This window comes from Labrus mixtus, chromosome 7 (assembly GCF_963584025.1).
Source record: "Labrus mixtus chromosome 7, fLabMix1.1, whole genome shotgun sequence".
In the NCBI taxonomy this organism is placed as follows: Eukaryota; Metazoa; Chordata; class Actinopteri; order Labriformes; family Labridae; genus Labrus; species Labrus mixtus.
This window is the reverse complement of record NC_083618.1, coordinates 14,596,294-14,620,973: the sequence shown is the minus strand read 5'-3', so window position 1 is coordinate 14,620,973 and position 24,680 is coordinate 14,596,294. Positions and strand designations below refer to the sequence as shown.

General features: G+C 38.7%; 2 protein-coding genes across 2 annotated transcripts; one reads left to right on the top strand and one right to left on the bottom strand.

Moving 5' to 3' along the window:
- Positions 1-1,482: 1,482 nt before the first annotated feature.
- On the bottom strand, positions 1,483-13,523 carry LOC132978129 (protein shisa-5-like). Its single transcript, XM_061043191.1, has 5 exons — positions 13,383-13,523; positions 11,944-12,097; positions 11,271-11,410; positions 5,344-5,598; positions 1,483-4,242 (listed from the first exon to the last, which is right to left on the bottom strand). Exons 1-5 carry the CDS (start codon positions 13,447-13,449, stop codon positions 4,058-4,060), a joined length of 801 nt encoding a protein of 266 aa, XP_060899174.1. The 5' UTR covers positions 13,450-13,523; the 3' UTR covers positions 1,483-4,057.
- Positions 13,524-18,779: 5,256 nt separating this feature from the next.
- On the top strand, positions 18,780-24,446 carry alas1 (aminolevulinate, delta-, synthase 1). The gene is made up of 11 exons (XM_061043190.1): positions 18,780-18,953; positions 20,308-20,551; positions 20,732-20,914; positions 21,010-21,156; positions 21,366-21,585; positions 22,060-22,244; positions 22,367-22,546; positions 22,705-22,869; positions 23,399-23,667; positions 23,777-23,939; positions 24,113-24,446. The coding sequence occupies exons 2-11, from the start codon at positions 20,341-20,343 to the stop codon at positions 24,271-24,273; spliced, it is 1,884 nt and encodes a 627-aa protein (XP_060899173.1). The 5' UTR covers positions 18,780-18,953; positions 20,308-20,340; the 3' UTR covers positions 24,274-24,446.
- The last annotated feature ends 234 nt before the right edge of the window (positions 24,447-24,680 follow it).

Here is a 24,680-nt window from a genome sequence, read left to right as displayed (position 1 = left end):
TTTACCAGTCTATACTTTGAACTTCTCAGCTTCTTTTTCATTACAGTCATGCTAACTATGCTAGTCCAGAATAAAGTATCTGCCATGAAATAGTTTAAGAGCTATAGTTAAACACTCATGGTTGTCTTAATGTTAAGTGAATGAACTGCAACTCATAATTTGAGTTTATCCAATTGTATGTCTATAACTTTAAGGTAAATACAAAAGAAAACAGCCTTAGCTGTGTTTGGTAACAGTTAGCAGATGAGACTATGCTGTGTAGGCTAACACCAACATGTCAATTAAGGACACTGATTGAGAGGACAGGACTTTTGAATGCTATTCAATCTGCTGTTTTAAAAAAACATACCCTCATTCCTTACACCAATCTTTTACAGATAAAGCTCATCATTGTTAATTCAAATAGTGTAAGCAAGCGGTATAGTCTCCTGTGGATGCAAAGTCAATTTATGCTATTTCACACTTAGCTAGGTTTGGCTGTGGGACTTCAGCTGCCTGATATCATCATCATCATCATCATCATCAATTAAATCACCTGCCATCCATTATAAACATTTCTGTTTCTTTATTAATATATAGTAAGAGAACGAGAAGTTGCCGGGTCAAATACCAATTAAGCATTACAAATTAAGTAGTACCAACATGGGAGTAGAGCATAAAGGGAACTTATGGAAATAGATGCAATTAATTGTTGTAATTGACCATGCCGTAAAATCACAAGTCCATTGGCTGTGTGCCATAGAAGGTGTTACTGAGCGAAATTGTGCATTTTAATGCCATACTTATGTAATATTTTCCATCACATGTAAGAAGATAAGATAATCCTTTATTCATCTCACAATGGAGAAATTTACAATGTTACAGCAGCAAAGCAGGATAGCAAACACAAGAAAAAGCACACAGTGCACACAGTGTACGATTAAATAAATGTAATTGTATTATTAGTGGATTATTAATTACTTTGCATTATCATAGAATTTCAGTTTTGAAAGATAATGTCAACAATAATTTCCAAGAGTGGAAAAACTGCAGTTTTTTCATATGATGTATATTGCCTTCAAATTTTAACCTCATTCATAATTCAACATCTACATTTTCGTGTATGGCTTCAATAAGGAAACTGTTTAAGTGGAGGTGACTCAGAGTGATTGAAGCACTCAACTAATGGACAGTGATCTTGTTGGTTATAATCAGACGCCGCAATTTAATTTTCCCTGTGAGCATAGATTGAGTTATTTTTCAGGTTTCAATTTGAGTACATAGATTATCATGCTAGTCAGCATTAGGCCCAAAGGAGCATTTTGTCATAGTACAGCATGTTGATATTAGCATATTATTCTCAGAAAAGAACATCTAAAGACAGAAGGCACCAGATATTGAACAGCTGCTTGGCGATTATTGATGAACATTATTTATTGCTGTGAAAATATAACTGACTGAATGTGCTCTTCTGTTATGAAGATTCAATAACCAAAGTTGGGGGAAAGAAATATTTTTTTTATTGAACACTGCAGAAGAAATGGTGTGTTTTTTTAAACAAAATAAAAGCATGTACATACATTATATTTTAGCAGTTGCATCAATTGTAGGACAAGAAACACAGATTAAACAAGACTAAACCTATGCTGGTATTTTTTTCATAAAGGACACAAATGGCTACAATAAACAAATCCACAAATCAAGAAACTTCTAAAACTTGAAGAGTCAGCACTGGCCGGATGACTGAAAATACAGGAAGAACAAATGTAGATGGACAGACGAAAGCCAAGCCCACAATGAAGTTCACAGACAAATTGCTTGGTCGATGTAGGAAACACGTGAACATTCCTCAAAAATAAAAGACATGCAATGACATTAGCCTGGACTCTTTCAGTAGCTGACATTTGGTATCTTGTGTCAATAGAAACAAATAAAATAAGCCACAGCATAGATGTGACTGAAAGGCATTCTGAAACCTGTCCCTATAACAAAAAATAAAGGACAATGTACTCTCTTTTTTGACCACAATCAAATGACTTCAAAACAACAAACCAAAAAAGTTGAAACAGTGCAGCTCAAAAGATTAAAGTCTGTCTTGTCACCTGAGCTGTCACTTCTTCATGTTCAGTTTGGTGCAGAAAAAAAAGGTGAAATGAAATAGCAGAGCAAGAAAGGCTTCCTAGTTTAGTTTTTGTAAGATAGAAAAATTGAAACCACACTGTTAAACTTGTACAGGCTAATAAGGCAATGGTGATTTTTTTCCCCAGAGAAAAACAACTACAAGATTCACTACATGCTAATTTGGGTTGTAAATGAAGTAATTCAAGTTGCAGGGCAACCCAATTTGATGGCAGAAATGTTTCAACTTCAGGTAAATTTAAGATTTTATGATAAATGTTAAGTACAAGTAACAGCACACAAGAATGTGGAACTAGAAAGTTTGATTTTAAACTGTAACATTGACTGCTAGTTGGATAAAAAGACACTGAAGGCACAGTTATTTCCTGCATTTTGGAACAATGATTCTACTATGTGAACATGAAAAGAATCTCCTTTGGTTATTTCATTCAAAGCTTGTGGGGCATTTCAGCTCGGCTACACGCTGTACTCTGAGCAAAATGAAAACAATGAATGAGAACCTGAGAAAAAATGAAAACATTACTGAAAGAAATTAAATCTCCCTTTTATATGAAAAAAAAATGTAAGTGAACTTTTCCCGTGTTTTTTTTATGACATGACGCTAATTCCCTTTTTCCACTCATCACTTTTCTTTCTGTTGAAACTCTGAATGATGGTAGTTTATTGACAGTCATAGATGACTGCTTGATGGAGCAAATGGATGGAAATATATCCCAATTATTCAACCAAAGGGGGTAAAAATCATTCATTTTCTATCCCACTTTTTTACTTTTCAAAAAATATTTTATCAGACAATCTTTGCAGTAAAGATCCTCAGTCAAAGAGCCTGCTCTTTTTCTGCAGTATATATAATACTTTTTTGCTTTACTCCTGAGGATTTTATTATTTTGGAAGTGAAAGAGAACAACTGCATGAGTAGGGCAGATAGCTTTTTCTTGCCTTTGATGAAATAGGATTAGAAACTTATTTTAAAGCTAGTGAGGAGATTTTAGTTGGTTATGAAACAGACCCAATGTTATACTGAGGCCTCTATATTATCTACAATAGCAAACCATTGATCATTTCTGTTATGTTATTTCTATGCCTGTCAATTCTGCCACGGGGTCGGTGTGAAGAGACACCATCTACAGCAGGAGGCAGAAACAGCCTTTAAAAACTGTTTACATGTCAAAGACTCATTGTGAGTTGCAAAACAGGCATTTAAAATAAAGATGGATGAGATTTTTTTTGTCAGAAAGCACTACTTGCATATGTTTAGGACAGGCTTACAAAGAGATTAATCGTCCCACTTAGTCCGCTGGGGTCTCCCAAAATCGACACAAACTGTAAGTTCCTCACAGGAGCTTTAAATCGTTTTTTCTGTTCCATATGTTTCCATTTTTGCTCCTCCACTAATGAACAAAACCAGGCGTCCATGCTTATAATGACACACTCAGAACTGATTTGTTCTGATGTAAACATACAAAGCAATATATGTATAACAAAAAGGAACCAGAGAAGAATACATTTTGAAAAAGTTAATGAAAAAAGACTGAATGGACTTCAAGAAGTCAGGAAGTCAGGCAGGTTCAGCCAGTGAGTTGTACAGACATGAACTAAGAGGGAGATGTTGAGGCACGTTCACAAGGCCAGAAAAGTCTAAAGCACTTCATCTAACCTTAAAATCAGACTCGGTGGTTTTATGTTATTAACTAAGCTGACTATGATAGAGCCACCAAGCAATAATAATAATAAAAAAACAATCGCACATCTTGTGTATTGTAAGTCTATGCAATACAGGCTAAGAGCAATCAACATTATCACTTGGCAACTTCTCAACAGAACAGATGTTCTCCAAACCTGCAAAAGCATCATCTTGTGACACATTTGCAGCTCTGCCTAGTTCAAACATGTTGCAGCACATTTAAAGTGGCTAAGAGTTTAGCACTGTGGTGGTCAGTTATCCGGTCTTGGGTGGGGGAGCAACAAAGTCCGGGTTGTATGCTGGTTGGCCGAGGTAGTCTGGGCGTCCAGGCGGAGCGTGGGCCTGCGGCTGGACAGGAGGCTGCAGCGGGTACGCAGGCTGGCTGGGATTGTATGCAGCCTGGCTGTAAGGCATAGGGTTGGGAGGGTAGCAAGGACCGACTAGACACAGAAAGAAAAGAAGATGAAAGAGTTAAAAATATTCTGACAGTAACCACAAGATGAATTGAGTCAAACCATAAATGTTTCATTTCCTGGTTTACAAACCTCAGACATGACCCAACTTTCTACCAGCAGAAGTGATTTCACCTCCGCTGAAGTACTAAAAATGGCATTACCGGTACATGTGTCAGAACAACACAGAACGGTTTCATTACCCCGTGGAACACAGGTTTGAACTATGGTTGTGGTGATTCAAAGTAAACATTATGCAATCATCACTTTTGTCTTCCTATAATGGTGAAGTTATTTATAAAAAACAAAAAACCTTCAATTCTGGCCAATCTCTGAAGATCCATTTGAGAAATTGAGAAGTACAAAGACAACTATTATAAAACACTTGTGTGATTTTCATTTTATTTTAACCTAATCGACAAGATTAAAAACTTCTATTTATCCCCATGTCGTTGTAGGTCGATGTAGGACTTTTGAAAAATCTACCTTGAAACAGCTCTCTCCACTGCAGAGCAGCTTGACTATTTTCACATACCGTACTTATTAAACAGTTTACTGCCTGTGTGGCAGAGGTGAGCAGCAATAATGATTGATAGCATGAACTCTGTAGAAGTATTCCTTTAGATTAACATATGAGGGAAGATTTAGATGCTTTGACACTAATATTAACCCTTAACTCATTACATTCACTTTCACTGGCTTTGGTAGATGCTACATAATGTCTAGATTTTAGTGAGTGTAGTCCATAAATGTGTAAAGCTTTTATTAACAAATGATTAAGTTTAATAACATTAAAAGCTGATTTATTTTGTAAATACATGATGCTACATTTCACATCATCATATCATTGAAATCTGAGGCTTTTTTTTTGTTTGGGTGGTAAAAGATGATTTTAACCAATCAGAAGCTTCAATTTATTATTTCGTAGATACAGGCAGGTGGCAGAATAAGACTTTGCACCAAAACAGTTTGCCCATTACTTGTTTTAGAACTGATGAAAATACTAATAACTACTTGTCACATTGCTCATAACCAACAATCAGACCTGTAACTCTTTGTTTCAGCTATTTAAAAAAAATCCACACTCACTGGCTTCTTGGTATGTTGGCGGCTGTGCTGCTGTGAATGGTTGTCCATGGTAGGGTGATGTCTGCATGGGCTGAGCTCCATAGCCCTGTGGCATTGGCTGAGCTCCGAAACCTGGCTGCACAGGTATAGGCTGGTAGGGCGGATATTGGGCACCCTGGTAGGACTGAGGATGTGCAGCTATAGCTGTTGGCTGCTGGGGGTACTGCTGAGGAGCAGAGGTGACCACTGTGGTGTGAGTGGTGGTGGCAATCACAGCTGTATGAAGAAGAAAAAAATCACAGTATGTATGAGAAAAAGCAGCTAATAAATTAAGGTATGCAGTTCAATCAGAGTTCCTGTTCAAGTGATGACCTAGTTCGATCTGAGCTGATTGTGTGTGGTTAACATGATCTATTTTTTGGTTTATGCGTTTGTGAGTCATAGCAATAAAACAGCAGCATGAAGTGCCCAAAACATACCACCACATGATCACAGAACTTATGAACTGAACTTACACAATTGTTTTGAGAAATTCATTGCAACATTTCAAATCAATGGAGAAGTTCAGATTGTACAGAGAAGTTGAGTCTTTGCTACCTGAATATGCTGCAACACTTTGTCACTTCTGCATTTATCCCGCTGTTCAAATGGTCGGGCAGTGATGAAAACTCAACTGAGCATTCTTTATTGCTGGCCTTTCACCAAACAACTTTTCAAAAGATTTCAAAGACAAGTTTCCAAAAACTGACTAAAATCATGAGAATTTTGTTAGAGTTTGTGTGTGTTCTGCGGTCTCGGTCGTTTGTTGCAAGGTGGTCATTGGAATTGTTGCGTCCCTGTAAATCAAGCTGCAGGTTCCCTTACAGAAACAATGGCATGATTTTTGCTTCCTCTATAGTTAAGTTTGATCATCTTGTTGTGGTACAAAGCAGAGTTAGTTACTCTGCAAGATCCCAAGTTGTTGCAAAATCTTTAGTCTGTGACTAAAAACTCCTGAGTTGCTGAAACATTGACTTTATATGTGTCACAGGTTATTCAGAGGTTATTCTTTTAAAAGTATTTAAAAAGTTTATTCAAAGTTTTCTAGTGCATGGAAGGCACAGGTAAAAAAAAAAAAGAAAAAAAGAATTGTCCTCTCTTCTACCTCGTCTCTGGAGGGGAAAAATTAAATACCAGTATGTTTTTTTTAAACCAATGATTTAGGATGAACTTCTTTTACATCATCTGTTCAATTATTGCACTCAAACACTCGCAAAACATTATTTTCTGGCTGCAAAGCTGCCAAAATCCAGAGGAGATTTAATAGAAATGTTTATGTGTACCTTCATTTGAGTCAACTTTAGCCCGTACAAACTAAGCAACATGCTTTCTTTGCCCTGGGTTTTGCCTCTCAGACTGCATACTGCCTGCTCTATCTGTTCGTTGAATGTCCCATGCTGCCTTTAAGGGAGCCCTGCAGACAAAACTCAGGGCTGAATAGAGTCCACCTCCTGGTTAAATACATTTTTTTTTAATCACCATTTCTATTAATAGTAAAAAAAATATTCTTAAAAACAAGGTATTCGAATTGAACAGACACATGAGAGCAGTAAAAGACAGGGACACATCATCATTTATCATAAAGGATTCCATCAGGAAAACATGATTTAGTTCGTACTACAGAAAAGATGAACACAGCTTTAAAACAAACTACCACCTGATTTGTAACTTGCTGGGTTTACATACATGTATATACATTTAGAACCAGGGGTGGGGACTCTAAATGTTTACACTTTAAGTATAAACCATCACTGTGCAAGTTTAGTGAAATTGAGAAACAGCATTGTGATAAAAAAAAAAAAAAAAAAACAGCCACGCTGAGGGAGTATGTGTGCTTGTGTGTGTGTGTGTGTGTATGTGTCTGTACCAGTCACCACCCCACCATGTGTTTTTTTTTCCCCCCCAAGAAGAGTAGGAGTCATCATGCCCACTTCCTGTATATGACGTCGGATAGTCTTGAGTTTTACCCACTGCGGTCGTAATGGAAACAGTGACTCACACAAGGTGGAGCTCTGACATTCCTGGATGTGATCCCAGTATGCAACAGACCACGTTGGGGGATCTACATTCTTGCCTTTGCATAAGACTGCCGCTCTCTGCCAGAGACAGGCAGCTGCAAAAACCTGAGCAAGCTGACAGGAAGTGTAAGAGTGTGTAGTGCATGCTAAAGTGTGTAAAACTCAGGTGTCAAGACAAGTACATTCACATCTCAAAGGTTTCCCTCAACTGTGGGTAAGCTAAAAAAGAATAGATTTGGAGAAGCAGGCTACAGGGTGGACACGAATACATATCGACTGTGGACAGAGCAGAGGAGGGAATCTAGCTGCACACATATTGTCCTGAAGGCACAGAAGAGGGCTAAAGAAGACACATGGTGGAATCAGACACACCCTGTTGTAGCAGAGGATGCAAGCTGTCTGTCTCTGATTGCACGAACCTCAGAAAACAAAGTGCGGAAACCCACAAATCTTTCACTGTGCATGTAGATACTGTTTGTAAGCAGCTTGTCAAGGCCATGCTGCCAAATCTCTTTCAGTTTGTCCTGCCAAACAAAAACAATTACAAACTCCTTTTTCTAAAATGGAAAAGACTTTGCTGAAACAGCCTGGCAGCTGTGGTTCTTAAAAAAAGAAGAAGAAATTGTACGTGAAATATTATTTTGTGAGGAATATTTTCAGCCCCTGGTTAGCTGAACTGGAGAGAATTTATGGGAGCGGGACATCATGTGAATGTGGAATTCACTCAAATTAACTGGAGTGCTGATGTGTCAAGTAGAAAAGAAGAAACTATCACAGTGACTTGGAGGTGTATTCCACAGAATACGTGGGGTAATTATCTCAGGCTACCCATAAAAGACTTATTATAATTAAAAATAGATAGATGCTTTTAACCTTTTCTTTGACAATAACAGATTCATCCTTCAATTAAGACACACGCATTCAAACCATTGATAAAACAGCAACATGAATAGAGAAAGGCCATAATCTCTCTGGAGATAAAATGAAAACAGTGCTCTAGTTAAATATGAACCCTAAACAACAATTATCAGGGTTTATTGAGTTGGTTTCACTGCTCACCACAGAATCACAGAACAGAAAAAAAGCCAAGTGAAACCCTGCAAAGCATGTTGAACAAACAAACACAAGTATGGAAGGAGTTACTTCACAGCTCTGAAGTTCACTCAATAAAGCTCCTGTTATCAGTAACTGTACACAGTCTACAAACACTTACATGTGTGATTTGTGGGAATGTTAAACCAGTTTGTTCTGACTGTGTCTCAAAGTCTGTGTTATTAGTAACACAGAGACTCTGCAGTAATGAAAGTCATGTGGTGGGTGGGACCAACAGACCTCTGATGAGATTCCCCTGATGTTCTGATTTTAAAACGTTACAGACAAAAACTCCAACACACTGGAAACCAAGAGTCTGACTTTTTCATTTCAACATCACAAGGTGCATTTTATGTAGGTTGTGAAGTTGTCACAAACCAGTAAGCAGAATTGTGTTGTTGGTCGTGTACAGGAAACTACAAATGTGCAGCTACATGAGGCAGCTGTAGCAGCACATGGCTACACACTGTTGATACGAGACTCGCGGGTTCACTGCACTCAGACACCAAATGCAGCGCAGGTTTTCTCGCATACATAAATACTTTTAGTTTTAGAAACAACCAGTCCACGACCTAAAGCTAGGCTAAAATCAGCATTTAAAAGAAAAAATATCACAGGAGGACTTGAGATTGACAGAGTATAAAAACAGAAGTTCCTGTCACAGTGGCAGACAGATAGAGATGGCTGGAACACACTGCAGTTAAACTATGGACAAGATAGGTTGAGTACGCTATAGAAAAGATCAGGGGGCGTATTTAATAAGGAGTTGTTCTTAAAGACAAAATTCTAAGAAATTCTTAGAGTCATGACATTTTCTTAGAATTTCCCCTTCGATTAAAGGCTAGATTTTGGTAACGATAAAAGTTATTCAAAAAGCATGTCAGCCCTTAAGGGAGCTCCTAAAGTGTCAATGTGTGAGGAGTTTCTCACACAGCCTCATATTAATATCAACTAGATAAAGTCGTCTCCTACAGGTACCAGCATGGTAAATAAACATGAGCAAATAATACAAGGATAAAATACAGAATACGTCATATGAGAAGAAGTCAATGAATTAGAAACAGTTGTTTATTAAATTACTTTGGATCAGTCTGGTTGCTGTTCTGAGTAAATTGTTTGACTGTTATTTTACCATCATAATGTTCCAGGGCCAGTGATCTTTACAAGCCAGTGGCAGATTGAACTTCATATCAAGCCCTGAATCATCAACAAACACACGTACTGTATGTGTATAGCTTCAGGTCATTTTCACCAAACTTTGAAAAAGATTAAGCAGCTTCTTTTGTTTCACTTTGCTACTTCACCAAAATATGAGATATGCTTGAGGTCCAAATTAAAAGTGTTTACAGGTTTTTATTTCAATCTAAGATACGAACTAAAAATGATGATATGATAAGAGCTTTTGGAACTGAAAGTCGTTTTTAATGGAAATTCATGAGTAACTGTATGTATCTACGACCACACAATGGGATAACATGGTTAACATTAAGATGTTTTCAAATACTTAAATTCATTTCCACAAATAAACCATAAAAATGTACGAGTGTGGATGGTTGTAGCTCTTCTTTAACTTGCTCAGCTCATTCTTACTAGGCTACTTCAGGATATCTCCATCCACAGGACTGAAATAATGTCTGTAGAATAAGTTCACCAGTTTGAGTGGGCACTGTGGATGTTGTCCTCCTCCACAGAAGTCGTTAGAGATCAAGCTACAACGTAGAACTGATGCAAATATTTAACTTCCCCCTTGCACCTTTTTAAGTTTCTGTTTACCAAGAAACCCCACCCGTGTGTGTTCCAGGATGGAAACTTAATCAGGATTCAGCCAGTGAACATGCAAACAGTAGAGCCAGAGATATTCCAAGGGTGACTGCAGACATCTTCTACAGTCACCTTATCATGAAAAACCTGAATTACCCATTAAGGTTTTTTTTTTTATAAACCTGATTATGCTTAAGAACTACACTGCCACTCTCCACATGTTGTCAGGAATAAGGTTGTCAAGATTTTTGATACTGTGATACTTTTTTCAATACTAAATATTTTTAAATGATACAATCTGTTATTTTATTAAGCAAGAACAAAAATGCTACATCTATTTCATAAGAAAAGTGTGTAGGATAAAAAAATGAATCCATCAAAAATTGCAGGGAAACTTCTGCACATTGTCTAAGGGAGCACTCACACTAGTCAAACTAACTGGACTTTAGGGGTTAAGCGTGCTTAGGCATGGTACTGATTGCCTGGTATTAGTGCGCCCTTAACTGAACAAAGAAATTGGTTCGGTTCCAAAACATTTCTTATGTTTTTGTGAAATTTGAAAGTGTGCAAGAGTTTGCCAGTAATTGAATACAAGAAACTATCCCAATAGTGGGTGACTAGGACTTCTATTTTTGTCACCGTGGTATCAAACATGATCAAAATATCACAGGATCTTTCTAGTATCATGTTCAAGTTTACATTTCTGGTATCGTCACAACCCGAGTGAGGAGGCTGCACAAAAAAATCAATTAGATCCATCTACAGCAGATTGCTGTGGAAGGTTTCCTAATATCTTAAAAAGTCTCGTAAATACAGAGACTATTGAGAAAAATACCAAAAAATGAGTGTGTTTGCATCTGCATTGCATCCTCCCTGGATCAATAAATCCAAACGACAGCGTGTACTGAGCTCCTGACACACTGGCTATCACAAATATCAAGCAGTCTGTCTTATCCAAACAGCTATCTGCCAGTTTGGTATCTTAAGGCATCACATACAATCATATCCAACATGAATAGTTAGCGGAGGGTTACTAACGTCTTGGTTTTCGGCACATCTTGTACAGGCAGCAGCAGGGGCAGACACAGCAGCAGATGACGATGAGCAAAACACTGACTAAGGTACCAATTCCGAAGACCATGGGCAGAGGTGAGTCAGGGACGAAAAAGTCGTTATCACTGAAAAAGGAACAAAGAAAAAAGCATTTAAACCATATTTCTGTTGATCTAACACAGAATACAGAATGTAGACAGAAAAATCTCAATGATATCCAATCTCAGTGCCTGTACCAAAGAAATGAATCAACATTGAACAGCACTACTGACACACATCAAATTCTATAATCAATACAGGATTTCCCAGTTTGTAACACCCTCTACCTCTTTCCCTGGAAGGTATAAGCATTAGTCATTTTGGATCCTGCTATGTGAAAAGAGATGTCTGCCATCAGTTTCAGACATCTGCTACATGAGGGGGGTCGAGCACAGGAAGACATCACTTCCTGTTTGTTTAGTTTTTTTGCATAATGACTGCAAGTACAATAAAGTCTGCAGCAACATCCCACAGCAATGATTGCACAGGAAGCCCTCTACTGTCTGTCTCAGCATATGACATCAACATTTACATTACACGTATGTCACACATTCAAGCGGCTGTCAACTGTATGGAGAGGTAGTGTATCATCTATTGCAGAATACATTTAAGGGTATACCATTCTTCTTGTTTATCCTCTGTCAACCGCCAGAAAGAATCGTGACAGCAGTATCTGTTAATGCATGAACCACAGCAGAATCCTGTGAGGCAAGATTGGGCGGAGTGGTATACGTTAGCTCCATCTCTGTAGGAGTCACATTTGTTTCTCCCTGCTGTAAAAGAGCAGAGACACAAAACAAGAGCAAAGGTTAGCCGAAAGTACCACTGAAGTGAAAGCTGTGTAGGCATTTTTAACAGCAATTCAACAATAGCATCACATGTGTCAGGATGATGATATATTGACATATCAATATTTTGTCCACATCCCCTACAGCTCAGTAAGAGAAAAAAATCTGTGGTGTGTGTAAACATGTTCAGTATTGCAATAATAGAATAATATCTAGTCTGAATTAGGACAGGTCAGTAGCTATTAGTTAACAAGAGGGGGTTTAGGTGCATATGATCCATTTTCTATATATAACAACAAAGACAGCTTCCCTTGATGTGTAATGTGTAAAGCTAACACATGATTTGTTAAAAAAAAAAAAAAAAATGTAAAATGTAAAATGAACCAACAGGGTCTGGACAATTAACATTCACATATTGGTCAGGCCAGTTTGCACCAACCCATGAATGTCATCAGTTGTGTTCAAATCTTTAATACGGTATGGCGTGAAAATGATCGGACACAACAAAGACATGGGTTCATTTAGTTGCTTATTCAATCCATTTATTGGCTTGATGATCTCAATATAAACCCAATAAAGCTAAAAAAAAAAGTTAGTATGTGTTACATCTATAAAGTTAACAAGATTACATTTAAAGACAAAAGGGACTATACAATGACGTGTTTTAATATGTTGTCTTCCTAATTTTACATCAATAAGCTGCAGTATCGTCTTTTTAAATGGTCATTAGAGCACAAATCAGAGGGCTTTCTTGTAATAGAGTCTTTTTGACCCGTGTATTGTTTTTTCCTCCCTTTATTCCTTAGGTCTGTTTGTATTTATATATGACTGTGCAAATTCTAATGTTTTTTTTTTTTTACACAATATGGAAACTCTGGCTTGATAAGTGCCATACGACTATTATCATTATAGTCTCTTATTTGCAAAGCGGAAAGATAACTCCAGAAAAGAGGAACTGACAACGACGAAAAGAGTCGGAAGTGAAGTCTCACTGAATCTTTGTGTTAAAACCGGGGACTGGGTCTAGTTAATGACTCTTAACCTAGGTTGCTGGGTTGACTAAGATAGTTCACACACATATTAACACTAAATCAATGAATACCGCGTTTACAAAGCTACTGTCACTAGCATCGCCCTGAATGTGGTTACTTTGAGCCCGTTACCAGCACACTATCCCTGAAACACGATGTCACGTGAACGTTACATTTAACAACGAGAACAATTGAAGACACAAAGAAAAGGCTGTATGGATTCTTAAAACCAAACTCACCAGATACACCAGGGGTTAGGAAAACACATACGGCCAGCACAACAACACTGGTCAGGCCTGACGCCATGGCTGCCTTCACTTCTTTCAGGCAGGAAACTGGTAATGCTCTCCTTCTGCTGAAGAGAGGAAGGACGACCTGAGACGAGGGTCTGCTGCAAAGATCGTCTATTCACACGGAGGCTCACTCTGCTGAAGTTACGCCAAGCCATGCCACTTGTATTTCCCATCTCTGACTGTTTTTAAAGTAGCCTATCACAAAGGATCCATACTAAAAAAACAAAACAAAGATCATGTTGTTTTCTCGAAAGAAAATTGGGGAGAATATTGGTTTGTCATTGTATGGAAATAAGCTAGAACGAGTTGACTCATTTCGTTTTTTAGGGGTATTTTTTGATGTCCGGTTGACATGGAAGGAACACATAAGGAATAGTGTTGATAAATGCAAAAAAGTAATAAATGTAATGAGATGTCTTGTAGGAATGGATTGGGGAGCTGATGTTGCTGCCTTAAAATATATATATATGTGGCGTTAATCAGAACTAGGATTGAGTATGGGAGTGTGGTATATGGATCTGCAGCAAAGACAACACTTGCAAAGTTAGAAATGATTCAGGCACAGGCTCTTTGGATATGTATTGGGGCAGTGAAATCATCTCCAATATGTGCACTTCAGGTAGAAGTAGGAGAGATACCACTATGTTTAAGGAGGAAACAGCTATTAGCAAATTATTGGCTGAACTTGAGAGGACATGGAGATAGTCACCCAACAAAATCAGTATTAAAGGATTGCTGGGAAAAAGAGAACAATTAAGTCCAGTTTTGGATGGATAGGGGATAGAGTGGCGAGAGATATGGGAGTTTATGACAAGGATATCAGTCCAACTGTTTTATGGCCACCAGTTCCAATGTGGATGCTTGAGACAGCTCAAGTAAACTTGGAGTTACTAAAGATAAAGGAAAGAAAAAGAAATGTTGATTTAGTTAGTGAATTCTATGAACACATAGAACAGAGATATGGAGATCATGTACAAGTATTCACTGATGGATCTAAAGACCCTATGACAAATGCAACAGGATCAGCTGCGTTTATCCCAAAATTCAAGGTTGAAGTAGCGAAGAGAAGAGAAGAGAGTTTACACAGTAGAGTTGTACGCCATTTTAGTTGCATTAGAATGTGTTGAGCAAATTAAAGGAAGGAAAGTGCTGATATGCAGTGATTCAGTCAGCGCTTTATACAGTATTCAATCAGGATCATCTCACAGTCGTCAAGATGTATTATATGAAATCATATTTACACATTCCCAGGTGGTTAAACAGGGGACAGATGTGATGTTCATGTGGGGTTCCAGCACATTCAGGCATAGCAGGAAATGAAAAGGTGGACAGGTTGGCAAAGGAAGCTGTAAAGAAAGAGAGAATTGATATTAACATCAAATTATCTAAGTCAGAGGGGAAACGAGTCACATGGAGTAAAATTAAACAGGAATGGCAACAATATTGGAACAATCAGACAAAGGGAAGACATTTATACTCAATTCAGAGGGAAATAGATAAAGTCAAATACAGAGGGAGCAACAGAAGAGAGGAGGTCGTAATGTCCAGGTTAAGAATTGGTCACAGTAATTTAAATAGCACTCTACATATCATTGGAAAACATTCATCCGGTCTTTGTGAGATATGCAATCTAGCAGAAACAGTTGAACATGTAGTTATTAAATGTAGAAAGTATGTAGCACATAGACATAACATGATGTCAGAAATGGAGAGAGAGGGACTCGTAAGAAGAGATTTCAAAAGTATTTTGGAGTGAGGGGAGAGAGGGAAAGGACGAAGATGCTTGTTTAAATATCTCTTGAGAACAGGTTTATTGAGGAGGATTTAGGAATGTGAGTGATAATTAAATCCAGCAGATGGCAGTAATGCAACTTTTTGGATGCCAGCTGCCAATAAAATCCAAAGAAGAAGAAGAAGAAGAAGAAGAAGGATCCATACTAAAAGTTACGAGCTCGGGTCATTGTTTTGAAGAAATAGTTGTAGCACGGGTCGTAGTCAATGTTCTGTAGGCCTGTGTAGGCCCTATGTTATGGGGTGCCGATTGTAAAAACGTTATTTTATATATATATATATATATATACATATATATATATATATATATTAGATATATTAGATATATTTAGTTAATATCCTTCACATTTAGCTCGTTTTACACATAAATAATTGCAAAGTTTAAGTGTTGAAGAAATATTTAATAATAAATATAAATGTAAATATTATATCTCAATGTTATATCTAAATGTAAATATTATATCTAAATGTTATATCTATAGATATAGATTTAACATTTAGATTTAACATTTAACATTTAACATTTAGATTTAGATTTAACATTTAGATTTAGATTTAACATTTACATTTAACATTTAGATTTAGATTTAACATCTAGATTTAAATATAACATTTAGATATAGATTTAACATTTAGATTTTACATTTAGATGTATTATTAAATATTTCTTCAACACTTAAACTTTGCAATTATTTATGTGTAAAACGAGCTAAATGTGAAGGATATTAACTAAATATTGAAAATATATATAAAATATGTATATAACAACGTTTTTACAATCGGCACCCCATACTATGTAGCCTAGTATATTGACTAAATGCAAATTTCAGTAACCGTTTCCAACCAACGGCGCCAGTTTTGTTCATCTATTGTGTGATGCAGTTCTGGTTACTAATACTTTTTTTGTAACTCTTCGTGCATTTTTATTCCACACAGGAGTGGCCCACTTTCTAGTCTCACAATGTAATGGCTAATTTCCCCACTATCCCCACCTATTTGATTTCACCAGCCTTGATTGTAATAACAACAAAACAATTACCACATACAAACCTTTGGAGATCCATGTGTAAAACATGGTAAACTGTGCTCTCTATGTCCAAAAGTACAACATAAAATATCAATAATAAGCACAAAATAAGCAAAGACTTATATGTACAAGCACTAAATAAGTCAATAGTGCAGTGGCAAAATGATAAACATGATAATAAGACGTGATTATGTAACAGATGGGTTTATTAACATGTGGTAGAGGGTTTTTGCAGTATTTAAATTAAGCAGTGTGCATAGACTGTTATCAGATTAGAAGGATAATAATATAGTGTTTACATGATTAGGTTACTGACCATAAAATCAGCTTAAATTATCTAATGTACATTCACAGTGCATGTTTGGTTTCACGATATTTCACAGCGACAGATCTGTCGCTCTGTGACTGTTTAGCGTTTATCAGATTGACAGCCTGGGGTAAAAAACTGTTCTTATGTTGGGTTGTTTTGGCGTACTGTGATCTGTAACACCTACTAAAGGGAAGGAGTTTGAACAGTTTGTGTCAGGGGTGTGAGGAGTCTGCAGTGATGCTATACCTGCCCGTTTCCTGACCCTAGACTGGTATAAGTCCAGCTCCAGACTTGTCACCGTCCTGGAAGAGACCAGTGGCAGAGGTGTTGTCTGCAAACCTCAGGAGTTTCACAGAAGAGTCCCCTGAAGTGCAGTCATTGGTTTAGATTGAGAAGAACACTGGGGAGAGAATACACCCCTGGGGGCGCCAGTGTTGATTGTCCGGGTGCTGGATGTAATGCTTCCCAGTCTCACCTGCTGCCTCCTGTCAGTCAGGAAGTTGGTGATCCACTAACAGGTGGGGGCTGGCACTGTGAGCTGGGGGAGTTTCTTGGGGATGATGGTGTTGAAAGCCGAGCCGAAGTGCACCAACAGGATCCTGGGCAGCAGGTATATTTGGAGTTGGAGTGTCTGGGTGGGGTGGGTAATGATGGCTATGAAAACCTGCAGTAGAAGCTGTTAAGGTCTTCAGCCAATTTATACCTGCAGGGTGGGGGGAGGGTCTCCTTTAGTAAGTGATGTACTTCAGGCCTGTGCAAACTGACATAGAGTAGCTGAGAAGCTGTGTTTTAGCTTCTCACTGTAGCTCCTCTTTACCCTGATCTCCTTCATTAACTTGTTTCTGGCCTGCTTGTAGAGATGTAGAGACGGCCCCCACCCCTGGGCCTCCTATTTTGCCTGATGCAGCTGTCTAAGATGTGGTGTAAACCGGGGGTTAGTTGTTGTATGTTTTAAGTCCTCGTCCACCATTCTATTGAGCAAACAGTGCATAAACCAGACAAGATCAGTAGAGGGCAGCATAAGACTTGTAATACCGTGAAGAGCACATTCGGGCCGTGTCTGACTGTTTGTTGATGAAACATTCTGCCAGATTGATTTGCTTTCTTATTTACAAAGAGGAATTGGATACACACCTTTGAATTTTAGAAATCCTCCTTTCTGTTTAGCAGGGGGGAAATGCAATTAAACTATTTTTTTAAGAAAGTCAGATAGTGCTAAGATAATGCTACTTAATTACTTCAGTCACCGGGCTTGAAGGCTTTGCAGGTTACATATATGAAATTTAAATACATTTATTTTTGTTAGTTAAGCATACCCTTACAAGGACCACTGGTTAAGCAATTTGGTTTACACTGTCACTAAAAGCAATGTCAATTTTGACATACTGACATTTGGGATTATTATTTATTTGCTGTAATTTTCTGTCTTTTCCCCCACCATTTACATTATAGAGTGTCGACAACATAGTATTAATATCAAATATTTACAAAAATCTTAACAAAAACTCGGGTTTATCCGTGAAGAAAGGATGACCTTGTATATTTCTGGGCTGTAGGCTGATTGATTTCCCTATAACCTGCATCTGAGGTTACACCATTTGTTTAGCCATAGTTAACAACATTCAAGACAGACTGTGGGTGGAAAAAATCCCTTTATTTCTCCACTGCCACTTCTTCAAAATGCACGGATTAAATTATCTCATCAGTTTTAAACCAATATATATAAATTTATGGCCAAGAACCGGTTTAGGTATAATGACACATTTTCAACACCAGGGGTCACATTTACACATGAAACGTATCTACCCCACCCAAAGACCCTCCACCACATCAACAAGTCTCATATACCTTGTGCTAACATTGATAACTAATATCAGCTGTTATGAACGCAATCCAATACACTAGTGTGTGTAAAGCTTCGGCATATGAAGGAGCGTTTCAGGTGACAGCTTTGACATTAAATTGGCAGACATGGTAAAGTGTCCTTGTGTCCTCCTCAGTTCCTAGAAATCTTCACTGTTATGCAAAGTCGATAGTAAAACAATAAAAACATATCAGATTTTAACATGTACAAAGAAATTACCCTATATGATAAAAATGCGTGACTCATTCAAGGCAATTTTTTATTTTACCTGAAACGACCCTCTGACGTCTGTGACTGAGATATCGCGAGACTTTCCTTCCGCTGTGGCTCTTATAAGCACTGGCACGTCCTCGTCCTTTTCGTTCGTCCTCAGTGCAGGATAACGAAGCAGTCGACTTCCTCCTTATTCGAAGAAGGTTGATTTTAGTCAGAGTTTTATAGCTGAAAAGCCAAGCAGCACTTATCCTGGTCACATCGAGGCAGTTAAAGAAGATCCTGTATTCATTTTTGCAGTTATTTTTAAAGGTGAGTTTCTTATTTCGTGACCATCTTCCACACTCTTTTTTTTAGCTAGTGTTAGCAGCTTAGCTAATGTTAAGGTCGGTCCACCGGATCACTATCCCAAAGGGCTTTCGTCTAGTCTTCGCTTTTCTTTCTATAACAGGGTGCTCCATAGAGCAGCTGCCAGTCATTTTAGTGTCATTACAAATCAGCTCATGTGAGAAATGGACATGTCGTGACTTTTGCTTGTGTTATAATCCTGAGATGATGAGGGAGCCCCCAGGTGAGACCAGCCGGGGGGGCGTATAAATGCTTCACAACGGGGTTTGTGTTTACACCTGTAATTATTGCAATTAAAGCAGGTTGAGGCTTACCATAGCATTATTATGTCCTTCTGGTAAAACTATATCAAGACCAAATCTCATGCTATAATTCCTCACATGGATATACAGAGAGAATACAGAATATACAACTTTATCATTGTAACAAACTGTGTTTATGTAGTTTATTGATTTGTTATTGTAGATATAAAGGTTTTTTCCCCAAGAGCTCATATCCCTTTTCCTGGAAACTGAGTGGAGGCGGGGTTTCTAAGTGATTACTCTGTCTAGGAATGTGTAAACTTGGCTTCAGCATGAGGAAAGGGTATATTACACAAAAAGGGACTTGTGTTAAGTAACGTTGAGCTGTGTGATTTTATCTTCTCTACAACTTTTGAATCAATCTTAAACATGCTTATTTGAATGTCGTCATCAGAAACCTGTTGCAGTGTTCTTAGCAGTTCACCAAGTCCAAAAAGTGTGATTAAGTTTCCTTTTAAAGGCCCGATGACACAAAAATAAAGAAAAAACAAATGTTTTATTTTTTTTTGGTAGATTCCTATTCATACTGTTTTACAAGCAAGTTTTAGGCAGAAGTTTAATATTTTGACCTTGAAAATAGCAGTTTCTCACAAAAGTCAACATAAAGTCTGCCGAGTGGAAATGTCTTGGAGTGCCTAGACAATGTTCCTCAGACAGAAACTGTTTCTTACTTTTCCATGAGAAGACGTTTCCCTTTCTCAACTCATGAGCACAATTACATTTTCCTGGTATGTCAAAAGTTCAAAACCCAATAATTACCAGTTTTCTGCCAAAGTACTTCAAACAGTCCTCCTGACCAGAGATGGTGTCTTTTTTTTCTTTCTTTTTTCTTTTTTTTTCTACAAATGGCTTTTCATGGAGTTGTGGTTTGCTGGATTGATTTGTATTTCATGTGAAAGTAGAGAAAAAAACGATCTTGTGATTAGAGATGCCTTGCCAAACAGGTTTTTATGGCGCAAGGAAGAAAGAGTCTGAAATCTCCTAGGCATACGTGTTAATGTTTTTTTCTTCCTCAGACCTTTGGACAATCACCACCACCACTGCTGACTATGGATGTGATCGTGCGCCGCTGTCCGTTCCTGGCTCGTGTGCCACAGGCGTTCTTACAGCAGACAAGAAAGACACTGTCGGTGTACGCGCAGAGATGCCCCATCATGATGGAACTGGCCTCTAAACCTATGGCTCCATCGATGGCACGGGCCCTGTGCTCCTCCACCTCCTCCCACCAGAGGACTGAGGACACCACCGCTGCCAGTGAAGGTCAGTGTGACAAATACACAGCAGATATGTCTTTATAACCCAGTTAAACGGCAGTTGCAGATAATTTAGTAATGAAGTATCCATTATTATATAATAACACACCTATTAATGTTGTGTATGAGATTGTTTATAAGGTATTTGTAATTGTAAATTTAAAATCTAACACTTGTCTGTTTGCAGTTTCCAAACACGAAGGAGAGTCTAATCTGCCTGCTGGCCACCCCATGCCACCTTCAGGCCAGGTTGCGGCCTCTAAATGCCCTTTTCTGGCTGCTGAGATGGGCCAGAAGAACAGCAGTGTGGTCCGCCAGGTGGGCATGGAGTTCCAAGAGGATGTTCAGGAAATCCGCACTGTCAAGAAAGGTAAAAATTGTTGAGAAACCTATCAAACTAGACAGTTTTGCCCCTCATTTTGCACATAATTTGAATATTTTCGTCCTTTTTTTGACTTTTTTCAGAGGTGTCCTCTGCCCAGCTGAAGAAATCATCTTTCGCCAGCACCATTATGGGAATAGAAGGAGAGCAGACTAATCTAATGAAGACCCTCCTGAAACAGCAGCCTAAAAGGGTCTCTCACCTGCTGCAGGACAATTTGCCGGGAAGCAGTACGTTTTCATTCATGTTCTGAATAGTCTCAGATAAAATCACTGTAATATTTCACTGACACATTTTAACAGTACTTATTTAAATCCCTTGAAAGTCAGTTAGTTTCAGTGTGTTTGTGTAAGGAGAGACTTTCATTATGTTAACCATTGCTTCATCTACCACAATGCAACCGGCATTAAGCAAACTCTCTCTTCCTCTTTTGCCACAGTGTCCCGCTTCCAATATGATGCCTTTTTTGACAAGAAGATCGTGGAAAAGAAGAGTGACCACACCTACCGTGTGTTTAAGACGGTGAATCGTCTGGCCAGCGAGTTCCCCATGGCCGACAACTTCACTGGCTCTTTGGAGGACAAGAGGGAGGTGTCTGTTTGGTGCAGCAACGACTACCTGGGCATGAGTCGACACCCACGGGTCGTGCAGTCTATAATGTGAGTATTGGTTTCGTTTGCCTATTGTAGGTTGAGTCAGTCCCCTTTGGTTGAGAAGTGTTTACGTTTGATTATATAAACATTTGTCTTGGCTGTCCTCGTCTCCTTTTTACAACTCTAGTGAGTTTCGGGGAAAGAAAGAAAGAAAGAAAGAAAAAAGTTCAAACAATGCACATGAAAATTGTATACAACATGACACACCTATAGGTGATCCCGTACATTGTTTGTGTGGGTATAGAGTGTTAGTTGGCCATAGGTAACACCTAAACCTCATGGGTCCCATACAGGAGGGTTGTTTTTCAAACATGCATGAGCTTGCCCAGCTATCTTATTCCTTTGCTGCAGTAACACCTTTTAAGTTTCCCTGTTTAATTATTTACATATTTCCATTTCCCCCAGTCTTACCATTCCCTAGGATTAAATCTTACACAAAATCTAATTGTTTTGTTTGTCCATCATTTCCCCCTTTTCCAGGGATACTTTACGAAAGCACGGTTCAGGGGCAGGAGGAACCAGGAACATTTCTGGGACCAGTAAGTTCCACGTTGAACTGGAACACGAGCTGGCTGACCTTCATAAGAAAGACGCTGCGCTGCTCTTCACTTCCTGCTTTGTGGCTAACGACTCCACCCTCTTCACTCTTGCCAAGATGCTACCCGGTATACAAAAAAATTACTGAATGTTTGCAATGATTACAACTTTTATGTTTGTTTGATAATACAATGTTGACTGCAAGTCATCACTTATTCTAACTTCCTCTTTTTCCTTCGGACCATTTTAGGTTGTGAGATTTACTCTGATGCGGGCAACCACGCCTCAATGATTATGGGTATCAAGAACAGTGGTGCTAAGAAATTCATCTTCCGTCATAATGACGTGGCCCATCTCCGAGAGCTCTTGCAAAAGGGAGACCCAACGAAACCGAAGATTGTGGCCTTTGAGACTGTCCATTCCATGGATGGTGAGTTTGGGGTGCTCCCCAATATTATTGTCAAACCATATATCACACTTGCTTATTAGATGGTTGATTAGTTATCTTTATAAAAATGTAAGGAATCACCTACTGAATGCCTTTAACTTTGCTCAAGACAAAACTCTTTCTATGTCTCTTGAACACAGGTGCGGTGTGCCCGCTGGAGGAGATGTGTGACGTTTCTCATGAGTTTGGTGCCATCACCTTTGTAGACGAGGTCCATGCTGTGGGTCTGTACGGCGCCAGAGGAGGGGGCATCGGGGACAGAGATGGCGTCATGGACAAGATGGATATCATCTCAGGGACTTTAGGTCAGCATAAAATCTGCACTTTAAATATTGTTTGGCACTGAGACTCTGAAGCCATGACAAATGTTAACCATTTAATATTCATATAAATATCTAGTTTTATTATTCTATTTATGTCAGTTGAGAGCAATTCATAGTTTTATGATTGAAAAAAACAAAACACTGCCAGCTGGTGAAAATCTTGCGGCCCTATGTTTTGTTGTCATGCTCAGGATCAGGTTTCATCTGGGTCACACATTATGCTGGAGGGTTTAAAGAAGCAGGAGCAGCTCTGCTGTTGCTAGGAGACAGTGGGCTCTTGTTGCACGCTTATTGAATTACTCTGTGTGTCTGTTGGTCGCTTTCAAGCTGAGGGGACAATTATGTCTAACTGTGAGCATGACAGCCCCCTCTCATTTCAAGATGATTCAGTTTCTGAGATTTCAGTGGCAGTGATTATCAAAGTCCATGCTGTTGAAGTTTAAATACATTTCTCTTGAGCTGAAACAAAGGCATTAAAGAGTAACAATATCTTTATCATGTCGTCCTCCAGGCAAGGCGTTCGGCTGTGTGGGCGGCTACATTGCCAGTACCAGTGCACTGGTGGACACGGTGCGTTCCTACGCTGCCGGTTTCATCTTCACCACCTCTCTGCCGCCGATGCTGTTAGCTGGAGCCAGGCAGTCCATCCAGGTTCTTAAAGAGGAAGAGGGACGCGTATTGAGACGTAAACACCAGCGCAACGTCAAGCTGCTCAGACAAATGCTGATGGACTCTGGGCTGCCTGTGGTGCACTGCCCCAGCCACATCATCCCAATCCGGGTAATTCAGGATTATTATTCCCTCCATTCAATTAAAAAAAAAAAGTATTTAGTCTGTCTCTTCAATGGCAACATGCTAATCATATTATGGTTCTTATTTATATTTCTAGGTATCAGATGCTGAGAAAAACACAGAGGTGTGTGACCTCATGATGAGTCGTCACAACATCTACGTGCAGGCCATCAACTATCCCACTGTAGCAAGGGGGGATGAGCTTCTGCGTATCGCCCCGACACCTCACCACACTCCTGAGATGATGAAATACTTTGTTGGTAAGAAGATATATTAGACTCTATTGTTCATTCACTTGTGTGGGAGTTGCTCTTATACGATTTACATTCACTGAGACTTCATCACAGCAGCTGTGGAATATCATAAAAACTAACAGATTTCTGTCATGAATAAGAATGAACCTGACCTCCTCTCCTCTGTTTCCCCTCCTCAGAGAGGCTGGTGCACACATGGAAGGAGGCGGGTCTGACGCTGAAGCCCCACTCTTCAGCAGAGTGCACCTTCTGCCAGCAGCCGCTGCACTTTGATGTGATGAGTGAGCGAGAAAAGTCTTACTTCAGTGGCCTCAGCCACCCGATCTCAGCCTGCGCATAACGCTACTCACTACTGCGGGCTGTAGACGGCACATACACACTCATTACCCATTCCTATGTCACTGTCATAGAATGTATTAATTATCTTTGATAAGTCCTCTTACACATATTATTTAAAATACTCTATGTCCAGATGTTCTATATGCTCCAAATAAAGTATCAGATTTAAAGAAATTGTGTGCTTGTCTTCACTTAGTTTTACAAATTCATTTTCTATGAGAAGAAAGAAATTCATATGAAAGTTTTGACTGCCTTTAACTCAGCACTTTTCATTTTTTGTTAGACACAAATTAACAATAGTGCTTCATACTTTCAAAGATAGATAAGACTTTCTCCTTTGAGTTGTTTATTCTAAATTGGGTTTCTAATGCCATAACTGGAGATATTGATTGATTGTGAGTGACTTAG

Excerpts from the sequence above, each read along its gene's own strand:
- alas1 (XM_061043190.1), top strand. The coding sequence starts at position 20,341 with ATGGATGTGATCGTGCGCCGCTGTCCGTTCCTGGCTCGTGTGCCACAG. Across the intron at positions 21,157-21,365 it reads GGACAATTTGCCGGGAAGCA|TGTCCCGCTTCCAATATGAT; the intron begins GTACGTTTTCAT and ends CTTTTGCCACAG. Across the intron at positions 22,547-22,704 it reads GACTGTCCATTCCATGGATG|GTGCGGTGTGCCCGCTGGAG; the intron begins GTGAGTTTGGGG and ends TCTTGAACACAG.
- LOC132978129 (XM_061043191.1), bottom strand. The coding sequence starts at position 13,449 with ATGGCGTCAGGCCTGACCAGTGTTGTTGTGCTGGCCGTATGTGTTTTC. Across the intron at positions 12,098-13,382 it reads CCTAACCCCTGGTGTATCTG|CAGGGAGAAACAAATGTGAC; the intron begins GTGAGTTTGGTT and ends GCTCTTTTACAG. Across the intron at positions 11,411-11,943 it reads GAGGATAAACAAGAAGAATG|TGATAACGACTTTTTCGTCC; the intron begins GTATACCCTTAA and ends TTCCTTTTTCAG.